Below are 27,269 nucleotides of genomic sequence, written 5' to 3'. Positions count from 1 at the left end.
TGTTTCTAACGAATTTATAGGATTATCTCTTTGTTGCTTTGTATGTCCCTCCCCCACAGTATAACCCCTGCTTTCACTATATTTGATGTCAGTATAACTTGTGGAGGAAATGGGGAAAAACCAGTTGTTTAAGGATACAGGTGGACCTGTTGCAACAATGAGAAGTACAAGTTGTCATGTGGAAAAACGAGCTTTACAATGTTGGTGTGGGGTTGGGGAGGGGAAGAGGGGGAGGATTGGGTGGGAGGGTGCGGGAGAGGCTGGGAAGGGATGTGAAGGGTAAACAAAGGAGGAGGCTGCAATGCTTGGTAAGAAATGTATGCATTATCCTGCCCATGTAATTGTAACCCCTCTGTACAGTATGTTCACAATAAAATAAAATAAAATGAAAAAAATATTTTAATCAATAAGAAGTGATCTTTTCTCTGAGTAATTATGCTTTGTAGTCTGCCTAATGAGACGAGTATAGTTAATCCTTGTTTTCAGTTCCATTTTACCTCTCCTTTCATTGTAAGCCTCTACTTGGCTTTGCCAGTGTATTTCTGGTAACTAACAAATGGTTGAGCCTTGTTTTAAAACCCACTCTGGCATTCTGTGTCTTTTCTTTGGAAAATTGAAATCATTAACATTTAGAGTTAGGTTAGGTATGCCTTGGGATGTTGATTTGGAATAGGAATAGGAGTAGGAATAAAGGCATCAATCGAAGGGAACTTGGAAAGGTAATGTTTGCTTCTGCAGATTGGTGTGCAAGCAGCCCAAAATCTGACAAGCACACAGAGCCATGGCCTGTTCCCCTTTTATCTCTAATGCACTGGGCCCCGCCCCTCTGCTCAGATTGGCTGAGCTTAGGTTCACAATCTGCAGCAGCATGTTTTAACTAACAGGTACAGATTTCTTAAAGCATAACAGGAACGGTATTTAACTAAAGTACAACCCATGGGGGCCAACCATCTGGCCAACGCAGGAGCTTTTCATAAAAATAACACAAATTGACAGAAAGAAAGCAATACTCCTTGATAGAAAAGATGGCTTTTCTCACATAATAAGCCTTCATGTCTTCAATGTTCAGAGTGGTTACCATTGAAAAGTATGCAGTAATGCATACAATTTTGACTTTAAAAAATTTGTTGTGTTTTATTCTTTCCTAAAGTTCATTTGTTTATCTACTCATCTGGTGATAATCACTTTTGCATATTTTCCCAGTGTTTGCCTCTTCTTCCCCACATAGAATCCTTCCGGTATATACTGCAGCGTTGGCTTAGTGGTCACAAATTCCTTTTCTTTCTGTTTATCACAGAGGGTCTTACTTCTTTTTCAATTATGAAGGATAGCTTTTGTGTGTGTTGTAATGTAGATGGGAATGTTTTTTGTTTCAGGCCTGGCCCCATTGTTCATTTTTAAATTTTGTATGTTTTATTATTGTAAAAATACTGTACAGAGGGGTCACAGTGACATCATTGCTCATTTTTATAACTATTTCGTGAATTGAGATTTCATTTCCTTCACTATTGTTCTTGTCCTTACTGTATAGTTGTTGACTTTTGGAGTCTATTGTCTAGATTTTTCATATTTCTTGTGTTTGTCCATTAGGAGTGAATCTGTGTTCACATTTTGGGGAAGTGTTGTTAGTGTTCAGGGCAGGCTCGTGTGGGGCAGAATTGGTGTGTAGTGTCTTTGTAGTGTCTTATCATTGGACTAAGGGGTAGCTTAGTAGTTAAGCTTTCACCTACATGCTTAAGCATGTAAGTGATCTTCAGCCCCATTCAGAGACAGGAAAACCAATTGGAAAGCTTCTTGTAGTATCTAGTGTGTGAGTTGGTGTTGGAGGTTGTAGGTGGGGCCAGTACAGGTCAATGTCTGCTTCCATGCTTCTTTTTCCCTAGAAGTTTCCCATAGTCGTTTATTGGAGTTCAGTGTGGGCCGCAAAGCAGTTTTGAAGTCTGTGGACTAGACAGGTTCCTACATGATGTATAGATCCCCATGTATGTATCTTTAGTATCACAAGCATTCAAGCTTAGGGGTAACCCTTGAATGTACCAGATAGTAGAGGAGCAAATAGAGCATTGAGTCCTGATCTGGTGGTAGAGAACTGAGGGACTTAGGTAATCTGAGTGACCTGTCAAGCATTTCACTGCTCTGTGGGATGGAGGGGGATAGTGGAAATAACATGATCCCCAAGTCCTGTACTTAACAGCTCTCATTCCCACATCTCAACAACCATCCGCAGCTCACCTCCAGCTCCTGAAGGCTGGGCATCTGCCAGTATCTGGTATCCTTAGCTTTTCTTGTAATCTTCAGGCAGTAAGGCCACAAACCACTGCATTTCAGTTTTGAATCTTCCTAGTGCATTTCAGGAGGAGCACATTAGTCTGCTTATCCAAAGATACCTTCTGTGGCTATCTCCTGCCAGACACAATAGCCACTCTCAGCTGTGGTTGTTCCTTCAAGTCCTCCAGCTTAGTCCCAAACCCCAATTGGCAGTACCCTGCAGTCAGTTGGCTCCAGGAACTGGAAAACTCTGACAGCAAAGGGGTCACTGTTCTGTTTCCTTGGTGAACCTTAGACCATGGGACTTGTTCTTTGCCAGGGAGGATAGGGCAGTTGGCTACCTCATGCTTCACTGCCCATGATTCCTGTTCCTTAAACTTCTCAGCAAGTCCATGTCAGACCCTCTTCTTCTCCAGGATAGCCTCGTGTGGTTGTGTTTTTTAAAAATTTTATTGTGAAGGTGATTAACTGGGGGGTTACAGTTACATAAGTAAGGTGACGGTTACATTTCTGTTACCTCTTTCTGGACACTGTCACTAGGCATCTCATGACATCTTGAGTCAAGTTTGTTATTTGTTTTCAGATCTTTCAAGACCTCAGATTCAATATGGTGCCTCAGATTCAACATTAGGAGCAAAATAAAGTATCTTGTGATGTGCTATTTTGTAAACAAGGAGAGTTACTGTCCACCACCAGTGGGCATAGAACTTGTAGGAGATCTAGAATTGCCTCAATCTTGGCCTAGAGCTGTACCATGTTTTCTAATTTACTTTCTCACCTTTCTATTTCCTCATTATTTTTGGTTCTCCCATTCCTCAATCGCAATTTGGTGCATCTATATGAGGGAGCAGATTCAGATACTTATTATTTCTGACATTTATTACTTACAAGTATCTATACAGTGCGTGTGTGTGTGTGTGTGTGTGTGTGTGTGTGTGTGTGTGTGTGTGTGTGTATTACTGGGGCTTGAACTCAAGGGCCATGCTGCTGTCCTTTAGCTTCTTTGCTCAAGGCTGGCACTTTGTTTGAACTTGAGCCACAGGTATACTGCTGGCTTTTTGGTGGTTAATTGGAGATAAGAATCTCATGGACTTTCCCTCCTGGACTGGTTTCAACCATGAACCTCAGATCCTGGCTTGCCCATAAGTTCTTGAAACAAATTGATATTTTTCAAAGCAAAGCTGATTCGATTTTCATTATACCTGAGTGACATATACATAGTTTAATTTGAAAAGGCATATGATATTGACAACTTTGAAGCATTCAACACAAGAAAATAATCTTAAATTTCAATATGTTCACATCTTATTTAATTTTCTGCTTCTCTTTTTTTCTTTTACAGTAGAAAAGGTTGTAAAGCTGGGATTGACTGCTACACTTCAAAATAAATCTGAAATCAAATATAGTGAAAGCGGGGGTTACACTGTGGGGGAGGGACATACAAAGCAACAAAGAAATAATCTTATAAATGCGTTAGAAACATATGCATGAAAGAAACGAAAACATTAAAATACATATTTAAGGGTTCGTTTTCCTAACATCACATTATCTGACCTTTTCCGCTTGACTCATACATATACTAGATATTGCAAATAAGAGAAACCATGGGACCTATGTTTCTTTGGGCCTGGCTTACTTCACTTAATATAATTTTTTCCAAACCTTTCCATTTCCTAACAAATGGGGCAATGTCATTCTTTCTGATGGAGGCATAGAATTCCATTGTGTATATATACCACATTTTCTTGATCCATTCATCTACTGAGGGGCATCTGGGTTGGTTCCATATCTTAGCTATGGTAAATAATGCTGCAATAATTGTGGAGGAGATGGGGACAAACAAGTCGTTTAAGGATTCAGGTGAACCTGTTGCAACAATGAGAAGTACAAAATGTCATGTCAAAACCAGCTTTACAATGTTGGTGTGTGGGGGGGAGGGGGGTATGATTGGGTGGAGGGGAGGGGGGAGGCTGGGAAGGGAGGTGAAGGGTAAACAAAGGAGGAGGCTGCAATGCTTGGTAAGAAATGTATGCATTATCCTGCCCATGTAATTGTAACCCCTCTATACAGTATGTTCTCAAATAAAATAAAATAAAATTAAAAAAAAAAAAGGATACAGGTGGACTTGTTGCAACAATGAGAAGTACAAGTTGTCATGTCCAAAACGAGCTTTACAACGTCGGTGCGGGGGGGTGGGGGGGACGGGGGGTGGGAGGGAAGGAGAAGGATTGGGATGGGGGGAGGGGGGAGGCTGGGAAGGGATGTGAAGCATAAACAAAGGAGGAGGCTGCAATGCTTGGTAAGAAATGTATGCATTATCCTGCCCATGTAACTGTAACTCCTCTGTACAGTATGTTCACAAATAAAATAAAATTAAATTAAAAAAATAAATAAACAGAAAAAAAACAAAAAAACAAAATAAATCTGAAAGAAAGCATTTCAAAACTAATTGTGCTTTAACTTTGAATGTGAACACATCCAAATCATTCCTTTATACCATGTCTTCTTTGATTACTTTCTTCAGGGATTTATAGTTTTCATTATAGAGGTCTTTCCTCTGTTGAAAGTTTATTCCTAGGTATTAATGGTTTGAAGGAGTTGTTTCTCTGATTTCAGTTTCATCTTGTTCATTGTTCAGATACAAAAAAGTGCTGAATTTTGTGTGTTATTATATACATGGATATACAAACAGAATATGTTGTTATACATAGAACATATTTTAAGTTTAATTATATATACAGGCATATATAATTCATATTAAATTTACATGTGTATGTTGTTTGGATACAGGATTATCCTATGCAGCCATGTTGCCCTAGGATTCACTATCTTCCTATTACAGTTACAGTGTTGAGATTGCAGGAGTATGCCATCAGATCTGGCTTAGTTTATGTTTTGCAAACTATTTGGTAAGGAGACAAAGAGCAAATAGTATAATTTTTTGAGTCATGGGAGATTCACTGGAATTATTCAAGGCTTTGCCACTGTTAAACTTGTGAGATTTATTGGATTGGGACATATATCTTCTGAAAATAAAGAAAATAATGAAAACAGTTTGGATGTTCCCTTAAAATGTTGCCTTATAGTTTAGCCACCCTATATATAGGTGTTTATCCAGAAACTAAAAAGATACCTTTTTAGTGTTTGTTAGTACTTGTGATTAAGCTGAAGGCCTTGGGATTCCTAAGGAAGTGCTCTATCACTTGAACCAAACCCTTTTCCCTTTTAGGTCTATTTTTCTTGTTTCGGTTTGTATATCAAATGGTTTTCCATTGGTCTTACACCGATTTTCCGCTGATTTTTCACTTTTGCCCAGATGGGCCTTGGATCATGATTATGAAATAGCAGAGATTTCAGGCTGAAATCAGGATCTTGAAGAGATTTTAGTATTGTCATGCTCATTGAATCATTTTTCACACTAGTCCTATTACCATTTTAGCATGCATACATATAAGCTCATTTCTCATATTTATTTAAAAAACTCCTAACATAAAAATAATGAATACTTGCAACAAAGTAATTATTTCTTATATAACTAGATATCTAGCATAAAATTCAGCATTAATTGTGTTGTGTAAGTTAGAATAATGAACACACTTCATGTTGAACTGGCTAATACTGGCAGAAAATAAAGTTAACAAAATTAGTACAGCTTGTGTCACAAAGTATTGTAAATATATTCAATTTTTTAAACTGTGAACAAATTGTAAACACATCAGTTCTTCATTTGGGAAAGCAGAAATCAAACTGTGACAACTTAAAATGCACCTTCTTGAATCATTGCACAAGTACTCAAATAAGAACAAGCAATTCAGTTATGGTGGCAGCCTGATTTTAAATTCTATATTAGTATAATTTGACTTCTATTCTAACAATAAATAGGTATTTCATATGGATTTTTATGCACACATGGGTTGAATTACTAACTACTGGATTTTTGGGGTGAACTAATTAGAGAAGGCCTTATAGGAATTCTTTCAAAAATTAGGTCCAGGGAGAGCTACCCTAGCCACTCTGGCTGGTCTAAAGTCTAGGGAATAATCTCTAATCTCCCTTTTAGGAATATAATTTTTTTTAGCCTGTTACTAATTTAAATAACAGAGCTGAAATTATAGATGCTATTCATGTGTGTGAATGGTGGCTTAATCACACATTGCTGTTGCATATGAAGGGAAATATCAGAGCATTTTTAGGGTAATTAAACAGCTTCTTAGGATGAATCTTGGGATATTCATCTCAGACAAAGTTCTATCAATTTAAGAGAGGTCTGAGTGAGTTTATTTCAGCACTGATTTCTTTCTGCTTTTATATATGAATCTGTGCTTCCAGGTCTAACTACTGTCTTTAACTTTTGTTCATGATTTCCTTTTATCCCTGGAAATGTTGTTGATCTGATCCACAGTCCCATCTCTATCCATCCTTCAATGTATTTTTCTCTTTTAAGAATGTTCTGATTTTCTTATTCATTTTATTCTTTTTTCCCTTAGGTATATCTACAGATAAGTTTAGAACAACGATTAAATCACCTAGGTAACACTCCAGTTTTGGTAAAAAAAAAACAACATAGCTTTGAAAATTGCTTTACCTCTTCAAATGTTGACATTTTGTGAGGCAAAAGTTTAACAGTATATGCTTAACAATACCTGCATTTATTTTCAGATTTTTGAGAAATATAAGAGGTAAGTTCATTCCATAGCATACAGAATCCATTTTAGTGTGGATATTCATGTTATAATATTTTTAATTCAAATATCCATTTTAACTAATATTTTTAAAGATAATCTTGTAAGTTTTGATTAATACAGTTGATTTTTACTGTTTTTTATGCATGTGAAAGTGAAGAGAGATACAAAAGAGAAAGAGAAAGAAAAAGAAAAAACTAAGAATTCAATAGATAAAGTTTATTTCTTTTACATATAGTTTTAACCTATAACAAAGTTCTACATACTTGTTTAGTAATGATGCCTTTGGGTAATATGTAAAAATACAACAAAATAAACTAAAAAAGCTATAAAAGATATAGAACAAATATGGATAAGGTGGAGTTTAATCCAAGATGACAGCTACTGAACATTATTATCAGTGGGTTACACATTCCAAACATATGTAGTCATTAATGAAAGCTACAATGAATGTTATATAATTTGTTGCACTCTTTGAAGAGTTTCTCCAAATGCCATAATTAAAATGAAAAACAAGAGTTTTTCATAAACCTGCATGTTTTCTCCAGCTGTAGTCTGTAACCTTTCAATCAATGACAGTCCTTTCCCATTCTTTATGTGATAACTTAGAAATTTCCTTCATCAATATCTGTCTTCAAAAATTTTCATTGTGTGTGTGTGTGTGTGTGTGTGTGTGTGTGTGTGTGTGTGTGTGTAGCAGTAGTAGTAGTAGTCATGGTAGTAGTAATGTGTATAGTAAATATTCTCATGTCCTTATTATAAAAGGAAATCTACATGCTGATAGGCATAGACATTATTTACCCAACTATCTATAGTCCTGGGAGGGAAACCTGGATTATATCCTTCCTTTACAGCTCTCCAGAAGAATGAACCCTGCCCCACACTTGGTTTTTGGACTTCTGGCTTCCAAAACTGTAAGAAATATATTTGCATTTTTTAAACCAACCACTATGGGCTACTTTGTTATGAAAATCTTACCAAACTGATCAAGTGACATTTCCTAAAATTCATAATTTGTAGTACTTTACAAATCAGATGGAGATTAGAAGAGTAGAAATTCTGTTAGTTTTTGACTATATAGTATCTTAGGAAAATATGATGATAAGGCCAGAGATGGGCTCAAATCTTAATTCCCAGGTACACAGCAGACAAAGATCAGTAGGATCACAATTCCTTAGCTTGTGCAAAAAGTTAGCAATACCCTATCTACACCAACAGGCCATGGCGATGAGGGAGGCTATGGAAAGCGGGATATAGTTCTTGATGCCAGCCCATCCAAAAGGTTAGGGCTTATCTGAAAAATCACTAAAGCAAATAAGAGCAAGGAATTCAGTTTAAGTAGTAGAGCATCAGTGTAGCAAGTATGAGACCCTAAATTAAAGTCTAGTGATACATATATGTTTTTCAAAATTAAAGTATGCTTAAATGATTTTTTAACATTATTTTCTCATTTCCTGTAATAATCACTAATATTTTATATATAAAGAGTGATAGATGCCAGACATGATAATACAAGTTTGTAATCCCAGCTACTAGAAGGTAGAGACAGAGGATGGTGAATTGGAGGCCAGCTTACGCAAAGTTAGTGAGATTATATTGCATAAACAATATATGAAAAAATGGACCTGGTAGCTCATGCCTGAAGAGATATGAGGAGGCTGAGATCTGAAGACCCCAGTTTGGGGTCTTCCCCAGCCTGGGAAAACAAATCTATGACTCTTACCTCCAGTTAACCAGCAAAAAAACAAAAGTAGAGGAGTGGCAAGAAAGGGAAAAAGCCAAGCAAGACTGCAAGACCCCGAGATGCAGTCCCACAATTGGCACACATAAAGAAATGAAGGAAGGAAGGAAAGAAGGACAAACAAACTAGGGGTGTGAGCATTCCGATGAAAATCAATACCTTGATCCATCTCCTAAGCAACATCAATACACCTTAGTGAATATAACATTTGATTTGTAGATAATTACCAAATGAATAAGACTATCCTTTGAATTCAGTATGATTACTATTCAAAAGAGCACATGCTTATTCATTGATCTAGAATCTGTTATCTCTCAGACAGTGAAGGAGCAGGAGAGAAAGCAAAGCAAAACAAGGGCCAAGTGCATGAGAATGGTGATTTATGATTGGCATCAGATCTACTTCCCTGCTCCTCTATGGACCACCTTGTGACTTTCTTTTACACTGCCTTTCTCAAATACCATCAGTCCTTTTGAATGCTATTGGATTCTCTCTGCAATTTAGAGAGGAAAATGAAAAATGAAACCACTGTAACTGAATTTATTCTTAAGGGCTTCTCAGATATGCCCGAAATGAAGCTTATTAGCACCTTCTTTTTCCTTTTCATCTACCTCTTTGCTGTCTTGGGAAATATCTCCATCATTGCAGCTGTAACTCTAGACAGCCGCCTCCACACGCCCATGTACTTCTTTCTAAAAAATCTGTCCTTCTTGGACATGTGCTACACCTCGGTCACTGTCCCCAAGGCACTGGTCAATTCTCTAATGGGCTCTGAGGCCATTTCCTTTGGGGAGTGTGTGGCTCAGCTCTTTCTGTTTGTAATGATGTGTGCCTCTGAGTGCTTCTTGCTCACATCTATGGCATATGACCGCTGTTTAGCCATCCTTAGGCCTCTCCTCTATGGCGTCATTATGAGCAGGAAGCTGTGCACAGAGCTTGTCATGGTGGCCTGGTTGAGTGGAGCTCTCTATGCCATCTTCCACACTGCCAACACCTTCTCTCTCCTTTTCTGTGGGCCCAATGTCATTGACCACTTCTTCTGTGACAGCTCCCCCATCATGAGACTCTCCTGCAGTGACTCTCACATGAATGAGGAGGTTGGGTTTGCTGTGGGTGGCTGCATTATCCTCAGTGCTTTCACCCTCACCATCATCTCCTATGTTCTCATCATCTCTACCATTGCTCAGATTCACTCAGCCAGTGGCCGCCAGAAGGCATTCTCCACCTGCTCTTCTCACCTTGCTACTGTTGTTCTGTTTTATGTCACTGGAAGCTTTGCTTACCTGAGGCCCTCTTCCCAGTACTCTCCCACTCAAGGGCGGGTAGTATCTGTCTTTTACTCTGTCCTCACACCCAGCTTGAATCCCCTTGTGTACTGTCTGAGGAACAGAGACATGCAGCTGGCCCTGAAGAAAGTGTTTGTTCCATCCAAGTAGATGTATTTTCCTGTATTGAGCACATGGCTCTGGATGGTGCCTGTACCAGTTTGTTTATGCAAAGTGCTCTTTCAATGAAGAGACCACTATAGTGTACCTCCCATGTAACATTGCAATAAACTATAAATTGTCATCTATTGTGGAGTTTCTTTCACCAGTTAGGCATTTTCATCACTTCTGTTCCATAACTAGTTTGTCTGGGACAAAGATAAAGTGTGGAGCCATACTATCTAGTCTATTTGGATTTTCTTTGTAAATCTGACAGGCAAAGAAGAGCAATTTGTCTATCATCTCAGTATCTCTGTACAGACAGAGGGAAGGCACTCTTTTTATGTCCTACTTTAGAAAGGCCAAGATTTCTTGATGGCTGGTTCCAGGGGAAATATGTAGACAAACTCATAACTTGAGAGTGAAAACTTTCATTACTTAAAAGACATAATTAGTGTCCACAGCCAACATACACTTATGTTTTAGATATTCACTGAACATTAAATGTACTCCTGCATAAAACAAGTTGATGGGATGAAAATGTAGGAAAGCTTCCTAGTATATAAACATGAAAATGACAGAATTGGAATATTTTAAAGAGCCTGACAGAATTAGGATATTTTAAAGAGGTCAGACAAATATTACCATTGTTTAGGTAGATATAGGGTTGTTACTATGTATATATTAAATAAAGCATGTATTTATTTTTCACATTGCAAAATAAAATGTACACATATTACAATGTTCAAGATTTTGAAGCTGTAGAAATGAAATTTACTTCTTTATTTTTTAATTTTTTTATTGTGAAAATACTGTACAGAGGGGTTACAATTACATGGGCAAGATAGTGAGTACATTTCTTATCAAGCTTTGTAGCCTCCTCCTTTGTTTCCCCTTCCCATCCCTTCCCATCCTCCCTCCGCACCTCACCGAATCCTCCGCCCCCTTCCCCTCCCCCTCACCAAAGTTGTAAAGTTCATTTTTCGACATAATGACTTATACATCTCCTTGATGCAATGAGTCCACCTGTATCCCTATTTAAACAATTTGTTTTTTCCCTTCTCCTCCACAAATTATACCAACATCAAATACAGTGAAAGCAGGGGTTTTACTGTGTAGGAGGGACATACAAAGCAACAAAGAAATGATCTTATAAATATGTTAGAAACAATTGCATGAAAGCAAAAAAAAAAACATTTGAATACATATCTTAGGGTTCATTTCCCTAACAACCTTATCTGATTTTCTGCTTGACTCAGACATATACTAGATACTGCAAATAAGGGAAACCATGGGACCTATGTTTTCTTGGGCCTGGCTTACTTCATTTAATATAATTTTTTCTAAGTCTTTCCATTTCCTAACAAATGTGGCGATGCCATTCTTTCTGATGGGGGCATACCAGCACGACTATGTTTATTGCAGCATTATTTACCATAACTAAGATATGGAACCAACCCAGATGCCCCTCAGTAGATGAATGGATCAAGAAAATGTGGTATATATACATAATGAGATTTACTTTTGCCTGCTTTTGATAAGACACACATGTTACATACATGTGCAGATTTTGCTATTCAATTGCACCCCAAAGGAACTGGCAAAAACAATGCTGACCTGTCTTAAAAATAACTAAATTTTTCAGAAAAATTGAATTTAACAGACATGTCAGGAATACATTTATTTTTCAGAAAAGCACAATACACATTATATTCTCAATTACAAATAGAACATTTTCTGTGATGAACATTAGGCCACAAAAGTCTTAATAAAGTAAAAAAAAATAAAAAGCATCCTTTCAGCTGGGTGCCGGGGACTCACACCTGTAATCCTAGCTACTTAGGAGGCTGAGATCTGAGGGTCAATCCAGCCTGGGCAGGAAAGTCCATGAGACTCTTATTTCCAATAAACCACTAGAAAACTGGAAATGGTGCTGTGTCTTGAGTGATAGAGTGTTTGCTTTGAGCTCAAGAGCTCAGGAACAATGTCCAGGTCCAAAGTTCAAGTCCCATGACCATAAAAAAAAAAAAAAGGAAGTATCCCTTCAATAATAATAGAATGAAACTAGAAATACTGGAAATTCTGAAAATATATAAAAATTTAATAGTATTTAAAAATGAATGAAAGAGGAAATCATAAGGGACATGGCAAAATGTTGAAGTGAATTAGAAAGTAAATGAAATAAATCTAAAGCAATGGTTTTCAAATAAAGTAGGATTAAGAGGGAAAGTCATAGTTGTAAATTCTTATAAAAAAGAATAAAGATCTTAATTTAGCAACCTAATGTTTTAAATAAAACATTTCTAAAAAGAATAGGAGATTCTATATAACTGGATTCTTAAATAGTTCAAGGGTATAATAATCAAAGTCATGTGGTACTAGCACAAATATGGGAACATAGGACAAGAATGCAATAAAGAACCCAGATAAATATCCTCCTGCACTTGGTCAAATGATTTAGACAAGAATGTGAAGCCCACAATATGGGGAAAGAGCCATCTAAAGTTCAAATTTGTTTTACTTTTTAAATTATAGTTGAAATTTATGGAAATTATAAAAATGTTTTAAATATTGAGCCACCTTGATGGGATATGCACGTGCAAAATACTAAAATCAGTTATAATGTATTATATAATCAGTCAAAATGGATTTGAAACCTTAAACTTCTTGAACAAACAGAAAACATGGGCAACATAAGCAAAAATTCACAAATGATATTACATTAAATCAAAAACTTCCTTTGCATAAAGAGAAATTATGAATGATGTTAAAAGACAAGTAACAGAATGGGAGAACATATTTAGAAAATATTCAAAAGCTGTGTGGTAATCAAAATATTTAAGGAGCTCTTTCAACTAAGTAGATATAGAGAAATACGATGTAAAAAAGGGCAAATGATTTTTATTTTTATTTTATTTTTTTGCTTATGTGGTGCTGAGGAATTGAACCCAGGGCCTCAGGCATGCAAGGCAAGCGCTCTACCACTGAGCCACCTTCCCAGCCCCAAAAGGGCAAATGATGAGAACAGACATGGTATCCAAACACATTACTATTGCATCTTTTAGTGTGGGTATTAATACATTTAAATGTGTTTATATGTAAATAATACATATTATTTATACAATATATACTAGATTACATGTTTATATTAATAGATACTATATAGCATATTATAATTGTACATATACTATATAATATTATATAATAATCACACCCAAATAAATATATAATTAATTAAAATATGTTGCTAATTATATACCAGTACACATAATTAATTATAAAATTATATATTATATATTACATGTTGTATAATATATATATTAGGTGGGTGCCAGGGGTCATGCCTGTAATCATGGTTCAAAAAGTCCCTGTGAGATACTTATCTTCAATTTACCACTCAAAACAGTGGAGCTGTGGCTCAAGTGGTAGAATGTTAGCCTTGAGCACAGAGGAACTCAGGGACATTGTTCAGGCCCTGAATTCAAGTCCCATGGCCATCACTACCACCAACAAGTATATATATATATAATATTAATTATTAATCAACACAATTATATATTAATATATGAATCATTCATATGTTAATATAGAGATGTCATAATTATATCAACATAATTACATTAATACATTAATACACTGATACAAGTATATTCATATAACATATGTATAATTATATGTTAATATAATTAATTATATATTAATTACAATAAAATTAATATGTTAATATAATTAATATAATATATGGTTTATAATATAATTAATTATCAATACGATTGCATATTGATATAATTATATATTAATTATATACTAGTTTAATATGCATATATTATACAATAATATAATTAATTGATTAATTGCAATATATTATAAATAAATTATTTATTTATCATGGAAATCATTTTGACAGAATAGATTAGACATTTGTCAGAAAGATATAATTCTTTGAACCTTTTAGTATGGGTATTAATAAATATAAATGTATATATATAAGTAATATACAGTGTAATATAATAGATTATTAAATACATATATTACATATTAACATGTAGAATTTTGAACGAATAGATCAGAGTGATCAGAAATGTGTCTAAATTAATTTTGAAATAATTTTATTTGTTGACAAAAGGATTTTTTCCAAGCAAAAGTAAAACAGATTGTTGGATAGCTGTTTGATAGACTCATCTTTTTTTGATAATGATTTGACTGAAGGCAGATACAAAGTTAATATTTAAAGATGAAAGCATATAAAGAGTAGAAAAGAACTTTATCTTGGGTTAGCATAAATGTCAAAAACCAGATAAAAATATAGAACATGTAGTTCAAATAATTTTCTGCATTGAATTTTTTTTCTCTTCAACAAAGAACAATAGACAAATGGAAAATATAAGTAGAAAAACAGGAGATTGTTTTTCTAGTTCCAAGAATAAATACAATCAGAAACATCAGATTGGAACAGAATATTTTTTAATATCAATGAGAGAATTCTCACATTTGTCAATTATAAGAAACTCAATTTAGTAGTAACAGACAAATGCAGGTTACATGTAATAAGTTACAATTTAATGAACATAAGATGCCAAGAATTGGAAAGCTGGGGCTGCCTAAGCTATGGCAAAGATTGGGTGTAAGTCCCATGTTGCTCATTGTGAGAGTATAAATAACTGAAGTTATTTTTAAAGATAATATTTTTACATATAACTGCTGTGTTTGTGTAATACATGTGTTGTTTAAATAGTCATTTATCTACTACATAATGCTGATTCAATACAATTTTTCATAAAGTAAATTTGATGATATATTTCAATTGGTTTCACTGTTAGCCATTTTATTGCTCATCTGTAACCTAATAGCATTCCTCAACTATACTCCCTAAAATTTACTTTAAAAGTCTTCTCTCTTTGCAAATAAGGGAAACCATGGGATCTATGTTTCTTTGGGCAAACATCATTTTATCTGATTATATGCACATAACTATCGAGCCTTTGTGATCCTATCCTAAGAATATCATCCTTGGTCTCACAGTGTGAATGTATAGTGTTCTGAATAATTTAACATGTCCAAGTATATGTTTTGTCCATTAGTGTGTTTACTTATAGACTTATAGTTACATTCTAGTTACAGCAAATGAGGGAAACCATGCAACTATGCTTTCTTCAGGTCTGGCTTACTTTGCTTAATATAATTATTTTTCCCAAGATCTCCAAGAAATGGAAACTATAGCCTTTTCATTATTTTGCTTTCCCCCCTTCCTTCGTCACTGTTTTTTATTTCTACACCTTTTGTCTCATAAGTAAGTTTAGCTGCTGGGGGAAGGTATGGGGAGCATAGAAGTGGTGGGACACAAAGCAAGCAAAGGCAGCAGTAATGCTCACTAGATAATATGTTGAAAATGAACTTGTTGGGGGGGGGGTCAGTAGTGAAAAACTGGGAGGAAACATGAGAAGAGGCGGTACTGTTCCAAAAGAAATATACTCATTACCTGGCTTTTATAACTGTAACCTCTCTGTATTTCATCTTTACAATAACAATAAAATATTTTATAAGCTGTGATTTGGAAGGTTTGGAAGGATAAGGTTATCCATGACTTAGAGAATAAATAAATGAAATGTAGTATGTAGATAAAATGAAATGGTTAAAAGAAATGACAATATTCACTTTTAAGAGACTTTCAGTGTTCTGTTTGAGTTAGACAAAAGAAATAAAACACATTAGCTTTCAGTTATGGTAATATTTATTAGAAGGAATCGAAAACATAAATCTATGTATGCACATAGCATATTGCATATGGATTGAGCTTTATGTAACAATTGTATTTGATGTAGAGTGCTTGTGAATTTTGTCCATGGTCCCAAATCTTGACTGTCATAGTTATTAGTGTTTAATGACTACAGGAACCAGTGAATATGTACGCAGAAGACTGAATTTATTATGTATTATCTGTAGACATAATGAAGCTGAAAATCTTTTATGAGTATAAATTCCTTTATTGAAATGTAGATCTGCAAATGTGTATCAAGTCAGCATTATTCAAACTATAATTGCATATTGGGTTCTGAGAGTCAGGTGAGTAAAATTTCTTTTTTCTTTTTGGTAGGACTCATACCATGTCTAATCAAATCTGTTTCCTTCCCCACCTGCCTTTATTATTAGATTCCATTATCCCAACTTTAGGATGCCTTTTATCTCGCCTGTCATATCCTCCTATCCATATTCCAGTATAGGGACTTCAGTAGCTGAATTCTACCACCTTGATTTCATTATGATTATTCAGAGTCTATCTGCATGATTTATCTTCATCTTAAAAGTGTTACAGCTCCACATATCTGTTTCTTTTAGGTGTTATGTATTATTTATATTCGTTTTTAAAATGATCATAGGACAGATATCTGTGTACATGTATTTACATCAATTCTCTGCTTTCTTTGAGCTAATCACTTTGGCTAGAGCACACTTCTGTAATAGAGTTTATGTAATGCCTGGGATGGATAAGAATGAATTTGTTCATAGCAGTGTTTCCCTGTGATTATCTAATATAACTGCATTTTGTATATCATTGAAATAATGTGTAGAAATAATAAATAAAAGGTCATACATATGATAATATATGTAACATATACACACATAAATTACTGTTTAATCCAAATATAAGCACTAAAGAACAACATTTTAATTATGTTTTAAAAAGAAGTTACTGCAAAAAGTTGTGTAAATATATATGAGAATAAATTTAGACTACAATGTAAAAAAAAGAAAGAAGTTAGTGCATATCTTTAAAGTTAGATACAATTGAACTTTCATCCTGTATATATATCTAGTTAGTGTGCATGGGGAACAAATATTTATCTTTCAAGACCTTTTCTTAATTAAAACATATGATCCTAAAAAGGTGGGTAGAAGACATAAAACTCATTTATTCAAACTAGATTCTGTTTACATGATTAACTATGACTAATTTATTTATTTTCTGTTTTATCTATCAAAGTGACCAAATGACTCTCTCTCATTTTGTAGTAATTCAATGTAAAATTGTTCTTTCTACATTGATTCCTGATATACTAACTTGGAATCAAATAACAAAAGTTCTCCCTATTTAGAAAGATCTATTAAACATTCTTCCCACAGCACTTTTAATCTCTCTGTTTCTCAGACTAAAGATGATGGGGTTAATGAAAGGGGGTACCATAGTGTAAAACATGGCTGTGAGAAGGGACTGAATAGTGGATGTATGAGAGACAGGGCTCAAACAAGCAAACAGTGAAGAAATCACAAATAGAATAAAAGTAGCTATCTGGGGTGAGCAGGTTGACAGGGCTTTGTTTCGGGCTTCTGATGAACACATCTGGAGCACCGTTGAAAAAATATTTACATATGACATGACTAAAATGATAGTAAAGAATAAAACAATGCAAGCACTCACACCTAGGGCTACAAACTCAGAAAACTGCACAGCCTGGGAGGAGATGCTCATGACTTGAGGTACATCACAGAAATATTGGTGGATCACATTGGACTTGGTGAAAGGAAGTCTGAATATGGTGCCTGTGTGGAGAGCAGAATAGAGTAGGCCACTGGCCCATGAGCCACCTGCTGCCTGCATGCACCGACGAGAGGTCATGGTGAGCCCGTAGTGCAAAGGGTGGCAAATGGCCACATAGCGGTCATAGGACATGACCACTAGGAAAAACAACTCTGTGGATCCAAAGAAGATGAATAGGAAAGTTTGTGTGGCACATGCTGGGAGAGAAATCCATTTCTTTCCTGTCAGAGAATTGATGACTGAATTGGGAACGGTAACAGAAATATAACCAAAATCTATCAAGGATAAATTGCCTATGAAGAAAAACATTGGAAAGTGAAGTCGTGGGTCCAGCACAATGATGACAATGGTCAGAAGATTCCCAGCTAGGGCTCCCACATAAATCATTAAGAATAACAAACCTTGCAAGATTTGAAGATCTCGGGAGCTTGTGATATCCATGAGGAGAAATTCTGTGATGATCGTGATATTGTCCATGTCTGCTAGTATGCTGTGGTTCATAGATCACGATGACACTGAAAACAAAACAGAGAGAAAGCAGTACTACCCTATATTGAAATAAAAACTAGACTCAAGTCCGTTTGTTGAGTAAAGATGGGTAGACCCCATATACAACTGTAATTGAATGTAATATTCTTGTGAAGAATCAAGTGGCAGCATGTGTGGCTGAATGGTAGGCTTAGTGGGCTAGCTCAGCGTGTGCAAGTTCACAGGACTGCAAAAATTATAGAAAAAAGAATCACGAGATAGGGAAACATGAAAATGCTGATGACAATGAATATGATCAGTATGCCTTGGAAAATTTCGAGCATTTTCTAATGAGAAATGACAAATAATTTTCACAAAGGAATGCACAGGTTCAAAACCAGACGTACCTGAAGGTGGAGATCTAATATTGCTCTGTACATCAGGATTTTCCACAAAGGTATAGTGCTACAGGAGCAATAAATCTACGTTTAATTCTCTTCACATAACATGACCCAGAGAGGTCTTTTGCAGAGCAGTATTTTTATTCACTGAATAAGGAAGTATGATTTGGTCTTCACTCTTTGCTTCGTGATTTCTTTTTGAGGGCATTATTGTGCCTGGATCTCTGAAAAACCTTATGGGATTTGGTCATGAAGGTCTTCTGAAGATCTGAGAGTCCTTCCATGACCTGTCTCCACAGACTTCTTTTGACCAACCCACTGAGACTAATTACATTGATGATAGTTATTATTATCATTCTATTGTTATTATAGCAGTGATCTACAGTGAGCTTCACCACTGTACATTTTACCCCTTTACCTTTGAGTTCTGTCCCCTCCCCCAACACTTCTGAAGATGTCCATTTGAATATCATATATGTACATTTGAATACCACATGTATAACTTAAAGAAGACAAAATCATAAAAAAACTAAAAACAAAAAAAATGAAAGAAATATTGTTAATGTGGTACATAATACTAGTGGATTTCTTTTTGTTCCCTTTGTGCTGGTCCTGGGGCTTGAACTAAAAGCATGGGCACTGTCCCTGAGCTTTTGTGCTACTGCTTTACCACTTGAACCAAAACTCTACTTCCAGATTTTTTAAAATATGTTTTTATTATAAAGATATTGTCCAGAGGGGTTACAGTTACATGAGTAAGGTAATGAGTATATTTCCTATCAAGCATTGTTACCCTCATTTGTTATTCCCCTACTACCCTCCCCTTCCTACCTCCCCAATTCCTCCCTCTTCCCTCCCCTCTCCCCAAGTTGTAAAGTTAGTTTTCAACATAGTGCCTTGTACATCTCATTGTTACAATGGGTCAACATGTATCCTTGTTTCAGCATTTTGTTATTTCCCTTCCCCTCCCTAAATTAGAAAAAAGGTATATACGATATTCTGGGCACCAGACCCAAATACAGTGACAACAAGGGTTATACCATGGGAGAAGAACATACAAAAGACACAAAAAAATCACATAGTACGTTAAAACAACAGCAGCAAAATAAAAACCTCTTTTTTGTTATTTGAATTTTTACTACCTATTCTTAAGATGAACAATATGTTAGCAATATACATATTATAGTAGCAAGGTCTTAAAGCTCAAGGGAAATTGAAACTTCATGCCTTAGCCTCTACCCAGTTTATAATAAAGCATTAACATTTTTTAAAAATTGTTATTATTAAGGTTATATACAGAAGGGTTAGAGTTACTTCTTTTTTTTTTTTTGTGGGTCATGGGGCTTGGACTCTGGGCTTGGGCGCTATCCCTGTGCTCAAGGTAAAAACCTCTTGTGTCCATACACTTCCAAAATTTTGCTGGTTAATTGGAGACAAAATTCTCACAGACTTTCCTGCCCAAGTTGTCTTTGAACCAAGATATTCAGATCTCAGTTGCCTGAGTAGCTAGGATTACAGGTATGAGTCACTGGTTCCTGGCACCAGTTTTGAGACTTCCTCGTATGACAGGGATAATTTATAATATAATTAACTTTCCTTTTTTCCTTTAAATATTTGGGAGAATTTGCACAGCATTCAGGTCAAAGTCTATTTTAAGTTTAAATAAAAAATAATATTTCATCACATTCAAAACTTGAAACAAAATAATATGGAAATGCATTAGTTGAGTTTTTCCCAAAGACTTCTAAATTTGTTTGATTCTAAACCACTTTGTGGCAATCTGTGGTTTTATGAGAATACCTCACAAAATGATCTCCACCAATAAAATGGTGTAGCCTTCACTTAAAGAATTAAAAAATAAATTCAATGCCATTGTCTCCACACTGAAGTCACAGATTTTCTTTAGACAATCTTCTCTTAGTGAGGTAAAAATAGCCCGAAATCATCCTTGTTAGTCTCCTCTTGAGTCCAAAAATCATATCAGCTCCAACAATATCCCAAATTCACTCTCTGAACATGATAATTATTATTCATTCTACTTCTATCAACAGACATATAGTAATTTGAGGACTCTAGCAATTCTAAGGTATTTCTCAATTTCAGTAAGGTTTCCATGTATAAAGTGGGTGCTTTAGAATTTAAGAACATACAAATTTTTTTGAAACACTTTATAAATGTCTTTTTAATGAATTTTTTCCTTTTACTAATTGCATTTATCTTTTGTTTATGTGGCACCAAGGACTTGAACCCAGGGCTTCATGCAAGCACTCTACCATTAAGCTACATTCCCTACCCCTTACTTTATAAAATTTCTTTAAAAATATTCTCAGAGGCGTTTTCTTATCCTTCTCAAGCTGTATATTATGGGGTTCACAGCTTGAGACAAGTATTGGAAAACCCAGACAGAAAGTGATCCAGAATTGTCTGAAAAACAGATTATGTCTTTAGGTATAGGCTGCAAAAGCTATTGAAATGCAGCCACATACAACAAGTGGGTGGGCCCTACGGGGGTGGAGAGTGTTTGGACTTACTCTCCAAAGAGATGCTAAGGACAGCAGAGAAGACTTAGGAATAGACAATATTGGTGAAGAAAGCCAGCGAGGTGTAAAATTTGAAGTGAAAGATCATGTATCTTCTTCTACATTTCCTTTTTTAAGACCTAGATTCCCCAGGAGGGAAGCAATTGGAGACCAGATTCTAAATGTGGATATAAACTTGAAACCAAGGGAATGCAGAATTCCACTTAAGCTGCGGGGAGTATTTTCTTTTTTTTTTTTTTTTTAATTTTTAAATTTTTATTTTTTTATTGTGAAAATACTGTACAGAGGGGTTACAATTACATGGGCAAGATAATGAGTGCATTTCTTATCAAGCATTGTAGCCTCCTCCTTTGTTTCCCCTTCCCATCCCTTCCCTTCCTCCCCTATCCCCCCAATCCTTCCCCCCCCCACCAAAGTTGTAAAGTTCGTTTTCAACATAACGACTTGTACATCTTATTGTTGCAATGGGTCCACCTGTATCCCTATTTAAACGACTTGTTTTTCCCCTTCCCCTCCACAAATTATACCGACATCAAATACAGTGAAAGCACCGGTTATACTGTGGGGGAGGGACATACAAAATAACAAAGAAATAATCTTATAAATGTGTTAGAAACAATCGCATGAATGAAAAAAAAACATTTGAATACATATCTTAGGGTTCATTTCCCTAACATCACCTAATCTGACCTTTTCTGCTTGACTTAGACATATACTAGATATTGCAAATAAGGGAAACCATGGGACCTCTGTTTCTTTGGGCCTGGCTTATTTCATTTAATATAATTTTTTCCAAGCCTTTCCATTTCCTAACAAATGGGGCAGGCCTAAGAGTATTTTCCCACAGAAGCAGCCTGTGGCTGGATTTTTAGCTGATGGAGCTCTACGGTTACAGGTATACATGTGTTTATCTTAAGTGACATAGTAGAGCAAGAGCACAGGTCCTGAGTTCAAGCCCAGGCACCAGCACATGTGTGCATACACAAGAAGGAAAGAAAAAGAACATCAATTTAAAGATAAAATTATCAACACTCAAAGCATTCTCATTGTGGTCTATTCAGTTCTGATAGAAACTTAGTTATTCAAAGTTCAGCTTTCTAACAGGAATATATAGCTTAAGTTCTATTTAAGCACAGGAATGGCATGTTTTGCTTTACTTTTTGACATTAATTCATATTGTTTTGTTTTCATTCATCTCATTACTTTCATTCATGTATAAAATATATAAATTTAGCCAGTATACTAAAATTGGGTCATTGTGGTATAAATGTTTTAGATGTTCCTTTCAACTAGATGGCCTTCCTTAAAGTAACTTTCTTTTTTCTTTCTTTCTTTCTTTCTTTCTTTTCTTTCTTTCTTTCTTTTCTTTCTTTCTTTCTTTCTTTCTTTCTTTCTTTCTTTCTTTCTTTCTTTCTTTCTTTCCTTCTTTCTTTCTCTTTCTTTCTTTCTTTCTCTTTTTCTTTCTTTCTTTCTTTCTTCCTTTCTTTCTTTCTTCCTTCCTTCCTTCCTTCCTTCCTTCCTTCCTTCCTTCCTTCCTTTTCTTTCCTTTCTTTCTTTTTTTTTCTTTCTTTCCCTTTCTTTCTTTTTTGCAAACTTCTGTGGTCAAGGAGTTATTTTAGCCCACATTTTGTCCCAAGAATGAAGGTCTTCCCCCTTTCTGTTTCTCTCTTCTCTTCTTTTTCTTCCTTTCCATCTTTTTTCTTTCTTTCCTTTCATTTTCTTTTTCTTTCTTTTTTCTTCCTTTCTTTTTTCTTTCCTCTTTCTTTTTCTATCTTTCTTGTTGCTTTCTTTCTTCTTACTTTCTTTCATCCTTCTTTCTTCTCTTTCTTTCTGTCTTTTTTCTTTCTTTGCTTGGTATTCTTTCTTTCCTCCCTCCTTCTTGCTCTCCTTTCTTCTCCCTCTCTTCCTTTTCCCTTCCTTCCTTCCTTCCGTCTTTCTTTCCTTCCTTCCTTCTTTCTTTCCTTCCTTCCACCTTTCTTCCTTCCTTCCTTCCTTCCTTCCCTCCTTCCTTCCTTCCTTCCTTCCCTCCTTCCTTCCCTCCCTCCCTCCTTCCTTCCTTCCTTCCTTCCTTCCTTCCTTCCTTCCTTTCTTTCTTTCTTTCTTTCTTTCTTTCTTTTTTTCTTTCTTTCTTTCTTTCTTTCTTTCTTTCTTTCTTTCTTTCTTTCTTTCTTTCTTTCTTTCTCTCTCTCTCTCTTTCTTTCTTTCTTTCTTTCTTTCTTTCCCCTTCTCTCTTTTCTCCTGATCTTTATTTCCTCAGATGGATGAACTCTTCTCAAGTCAATTACCCAGTATAGGAACTATAAAGATTATATTAAACATTTAAAGAAAAATTACCACCAAGAACTCTGAAACTAATTTAGAATATTTTATTATAAAGAATATTTCCAAATGCATTTTATAAATACAGTATACCTTGATATAAAACCAAATAAGAATATTTTCTTCTTTTCTTCTTTTGGTGATATTTTACTTTAGTTTTCTTTTTTTAAGTTTCAATTTTTTTATTATCAAGGTGATGTACAGAGGGGTTACAAGGTGATGTCAAATTTGTTACCCTCTCCCGCATTATTCTCCTACTGACCCTCTTTCCCACCCCCATCTCCAACTTGTACAGATCATTTCCAACATATTGTCTTGTGTATATCGCTGTTGTGTTGGTTCCCCCATGTCCTTTGTCTCACCATTCTGTTGTTCTCCTTCCCTTCCCCAATTCAAATAAACATATTATAAAACCAGGGTATCAGAATCAAATACAGCAACAACAGGGGATGTACCATAGGAGGAAGAACATACAAAAGAATCAAAATAATCACATATGACTTTAAAAACAACAACAACAAAGAAAATCCTTTTGTGTCCATGTCTTGGAGTTTATTTTGCTTAGTGTCATCTTATATGTCATATGTACATAGCTATTGAGCAATTCTGCTCATCTGCTAAGATTATCCTAGACATAGATTAATTATTGCAATTAATGGAAACCATGGGACCTGTGTTTCTTTAGGTCTGGCTTACTTCACTTAATATAATTTTTTCCCCAAATTTCTCCATTTCCTTACAAATGGGGCAGTGTTATTCTTTCTGATGGAAGCCTAGAATTGCATCATATATATATATATATATATATATATATATCATAGAATATTTTTAAAGAAGATAGCTGGGCACCGTGACTTACACTTGTAATCTTAGCTATTCAGGAATCTGATATATAAAGGTTGCAATTCTAAAGCAGGAAAGTTCATGAGACTCTTACATACAGTTAAACAAACACTGGAAAGCTCAAGTAGAACTGTGGCTCAAGTAGTATAATGCCAACCTTGAGGAACAAAGCTAAAGGACAGAACTCAGGCCTAAATTCAAGTCCCAATACACACACACACACACACACACACACACACACACACACACACACACACACACACACACACACACACACAAGGTCAAAGTTAACTAAATAAAGGCCATGTATGAGAAGACCCCCACCACAATCATACCCAGTGCTCAAAATATAACAACATTTCCTCAAAGATCTAGAAATGAACAAGGATATATCACTATCTCCTCCTGTTTAACATAGGACTGAAATTATACAAGGTCACTTAAAGAAAACAATATCAGAAACCATCCAAACAAGAAAAAGAAGTGAGGCCAAGTACAATGGTTCACACCTGTAATCTCAGCACTCAAGAGGCTGAGGAAGAATGTCCAGTTTGATGGTCCACTGTTGGCTTCATAGTAACTGAGGCCAGCCTGAGTTAAATGCATAAATAACAAGTAAGTGAATAATTAACAATCATTAGGAGAGAAATGAAATTAGTTTGCTGATGACGTGATGTTACATATAAAAAAGTCCTCAAATCTGATGAGAAATGGTAGGAAGTGACATATAGTACACAATTTCAGGACACAGGCAAATGTTAGTAAATTTTTTTTTTGCTAAATACGACTATCTTAAAAACAGTTCCAGCATAGATACTATTAAAGATGAAAATTTGACACCGAGAGTGAAGGATCTTCATACTGAAAGCTATTATGACCAGTTTAAAGATTATTTTGAAGCATAGAGAACAACAATTAGGACCACGTAAATGAATCTAAGAGTTGGAAATCTGTTGACAAAAGGACAATCAAATGAAATATTTTGAGCCAAAAGGAATGAATGAAAAAAATAATATAGACATTAGAGATTTTAAGACAAGCACTCAGATTCATCTAGGGTAGAAATATCCAAGGCAAGAAAATTGTCCTAAAAGAATATGTATCTGGGTAGGTAGGAAAAATGATGTGTGGCCTCTCCTTATATTTTATTGAATTTTTTTCAGGTAAGGGATAGGTTTATTTAGCAGATTCACACTTACTGAAATTTTAACAAATCAATTTCAAAGTTTGAAAATGTATAGGAAAATTTGTTCAGTCCTTTCATGGCAAAGGAATCTGTAGTAATTACATAGCTTAGTAAGAAAAAAAGGAAGACACATTTATAGTTTACCATTATAAGTGTAGGCAACAAGATATGCAATTAAAATAAGGACTAACAAGTATAAATTCAAATTTAAGTGTATATATTTGCATATATATACATACACACACATGTATCTCAAATATAAGGAAGGCTTCTTCCAAATAGAATTGTGAAGCTTTTGTTGTTGTTGTTGTTGTTGTTGTTTTTTGGTCCTGAGGCTTGAATTCAGGGCCTGGGCACTGTCACTGAGCTTCTTTTTGCTTAAGGCTAGCACTTGAGCCACAGTGCCACTTCCTGCTTTTTCTGTGTATGTGGTACTGAGGAATCCAACCCAGGGCTTCATGAATTCTAGGCAAGCACTCTGCTACTAGGTTACATCCCCAAGTCCTGTGAAGCACTTTTTAGTGACAAAAAATCCTTGATTAGGAACTGAGATGATCTAGTGAGCATTCTGTCTAGAGCAGAGTTAATCTCCCTGTTCCGGAGGCTGTAAATGATGGGGTTCATGAAAGGGGGCACCATGGTATAGAACATGGATATTAGAAGATTTTTAAGGGATGCTTTGTCCTCAATGGGACCTAAGACAGCCACAGAGCCAGAAATTATAAACAAAAGGAGGATGAACAGCTGTGGGGAGCATGTGGATAAGGCTTTGTTCCGAGCTTCCACTGAATGCATCTTCAACACAGATGTAAATATATTAACATATGATATAATCATAAAGAGAAAACATCCTAAGACAAGGCACAAACTAACAACAATGATTACAAATTCAGAAAACTTAACCTCTGAAGATGATATTCTCAAAATTTGAGGAATTTCACAGAAAAATTGCTGGATCACATTAGTCTTCGTGAAAGGAAGACTGAACATGGCACAGGTGTGGACAGCAGAACAGACCAGACCAGAGGCCCAGGAGCCACCTGCTGCCTGGGCACACATCCTAGGGGTGACAATGAGTCCGTAGTGCAGAGGGCGGCAGATGGCAATATAGCGATCAAAGGCCATGACCACAAGGAAGGCAAACTCCGCAGTGGCAAAAAGTAAATAGAAAAAAATCTGAGCAGCACATTCTCTCAGGGTGATGGTCATGCTGCCTGTCATGGAATTCACAATGGATTTGGGAACAATAACTGAGATGCTACAGAGGTCTATGAGAGACAAATTACTTATAAAAAAGTACATTGGAGAGTGAAGGTGGTTGTCTGTCACAATTAGAAAAATAGTCATAAGATTCCCAATTAATGCTCCCAGATAAATGACTAAGAACAGTACACTTTGCAAAAGTTGGAGTTCTCTGGAGGTGCAGACATCCATGAGGAGGAATTTTGTGAAGAGGGTGAGATTGTCCATGTGTGCCTATGTGCTGCAGGCTCTGTGTGTGAAAGTGACAAGAAGAATTTAGACAATGTATGACAGCTACAAATAAGATGAAGACATTCACATCACTGTAGGGCTTCTAATTAAGAGCTCATGATAGAGTAAATTGATAAAGTATCTTGAAGTGCAGAGGATATATATTTTTTCCTCACCAAACCTGCTGAGCTATTGCCTTGTTTTTCAATACATGAAATATCCTTTTAAATGCAGCATATGACTATTTTCCCATTTCCTCCAATTTTGAATGGCTATCCCAGCCTCTGAGTTTCCATTTCTGCCTCTTGTGTTTGAAAACAAAGGAGGAGGTAATAATGCTCGATAGGAAATAAACTTGTTAACTTACTCATGTAACTGTAACCCCTC

The 27,269-nt window shown here is 35.6% G+C and overlaps 3 protein-coding genes across 3 annotated transcripts; 1 reads left to right on the top strand and 2 right to left on the bottom strand.

Annotated features, from left to right (window-relative positions):
* The first annotated feature begins 9,203 nt into the window (after positions 1–9,203).
* On the top strand, positions 9,204–10,127 carry LOC138835552 (olfactory receptor 8U3-like). The gene has a single exon (XM_070034039.1). The coding sequence runs from the start codon at positions 9,204–9,206 to the stop codon at positions 10,125–10,127; it is 924 nt and encodes a 307-aa protein (XP_069890140.1).
* Positions 10,128–17,205: 7,078 nt separating this feature from the next.
* LOC138835550 (olfactory receptor 14I1-like) lies at positions 17,206–18,129 on the bottom strand. Its single transcript, XM_070034038.1, has one exon. It carries the CDS (start codon positions 18,127–18,129, stop codon positions 17,206–17,208), a length of 924 nt encoding a protein of 307 aa, XP_069890139.1.
* Positions 18,130–25,898: 7,769 nt separating this feature from the next.
* LOC138835549 (olfactory receptor 14I1-like) lies at positions 25,899–26,879 on the bottom strand. The gene has a single exon (XM_070034037.1). The coding sequence runs from the start codon at positions 26,877–26,879 to the stop codon at positions 25,899–25,901; it is 981 nt and encodes a 326-aa protein (XP_069890138.1).
* Between the last annotated feature and the right edge of the window lie 390 nt (positions 26,880–27,269).

This window comes from Dipodomys merriami, unplaced genomic scaffold (assembly GCF_024711535.1).
Source record: "Dipodomys merriami isolate MVZ:Mamm:240054 unplaced genomic scaffold, mDipMer1.0.p SCAF_24, whole genome shotgun sequence".
Classification (NCBI taxonomy): domain Eukaryota; kingdom Metazoa; phylum Chordata; class Mammalia; order Rodentia; family Heteromyidae; genus Dipodomys; species Dipodomys merriami.
This window is presented reverse-complemented; position numbering and strand designations above follow the sequence as displayed.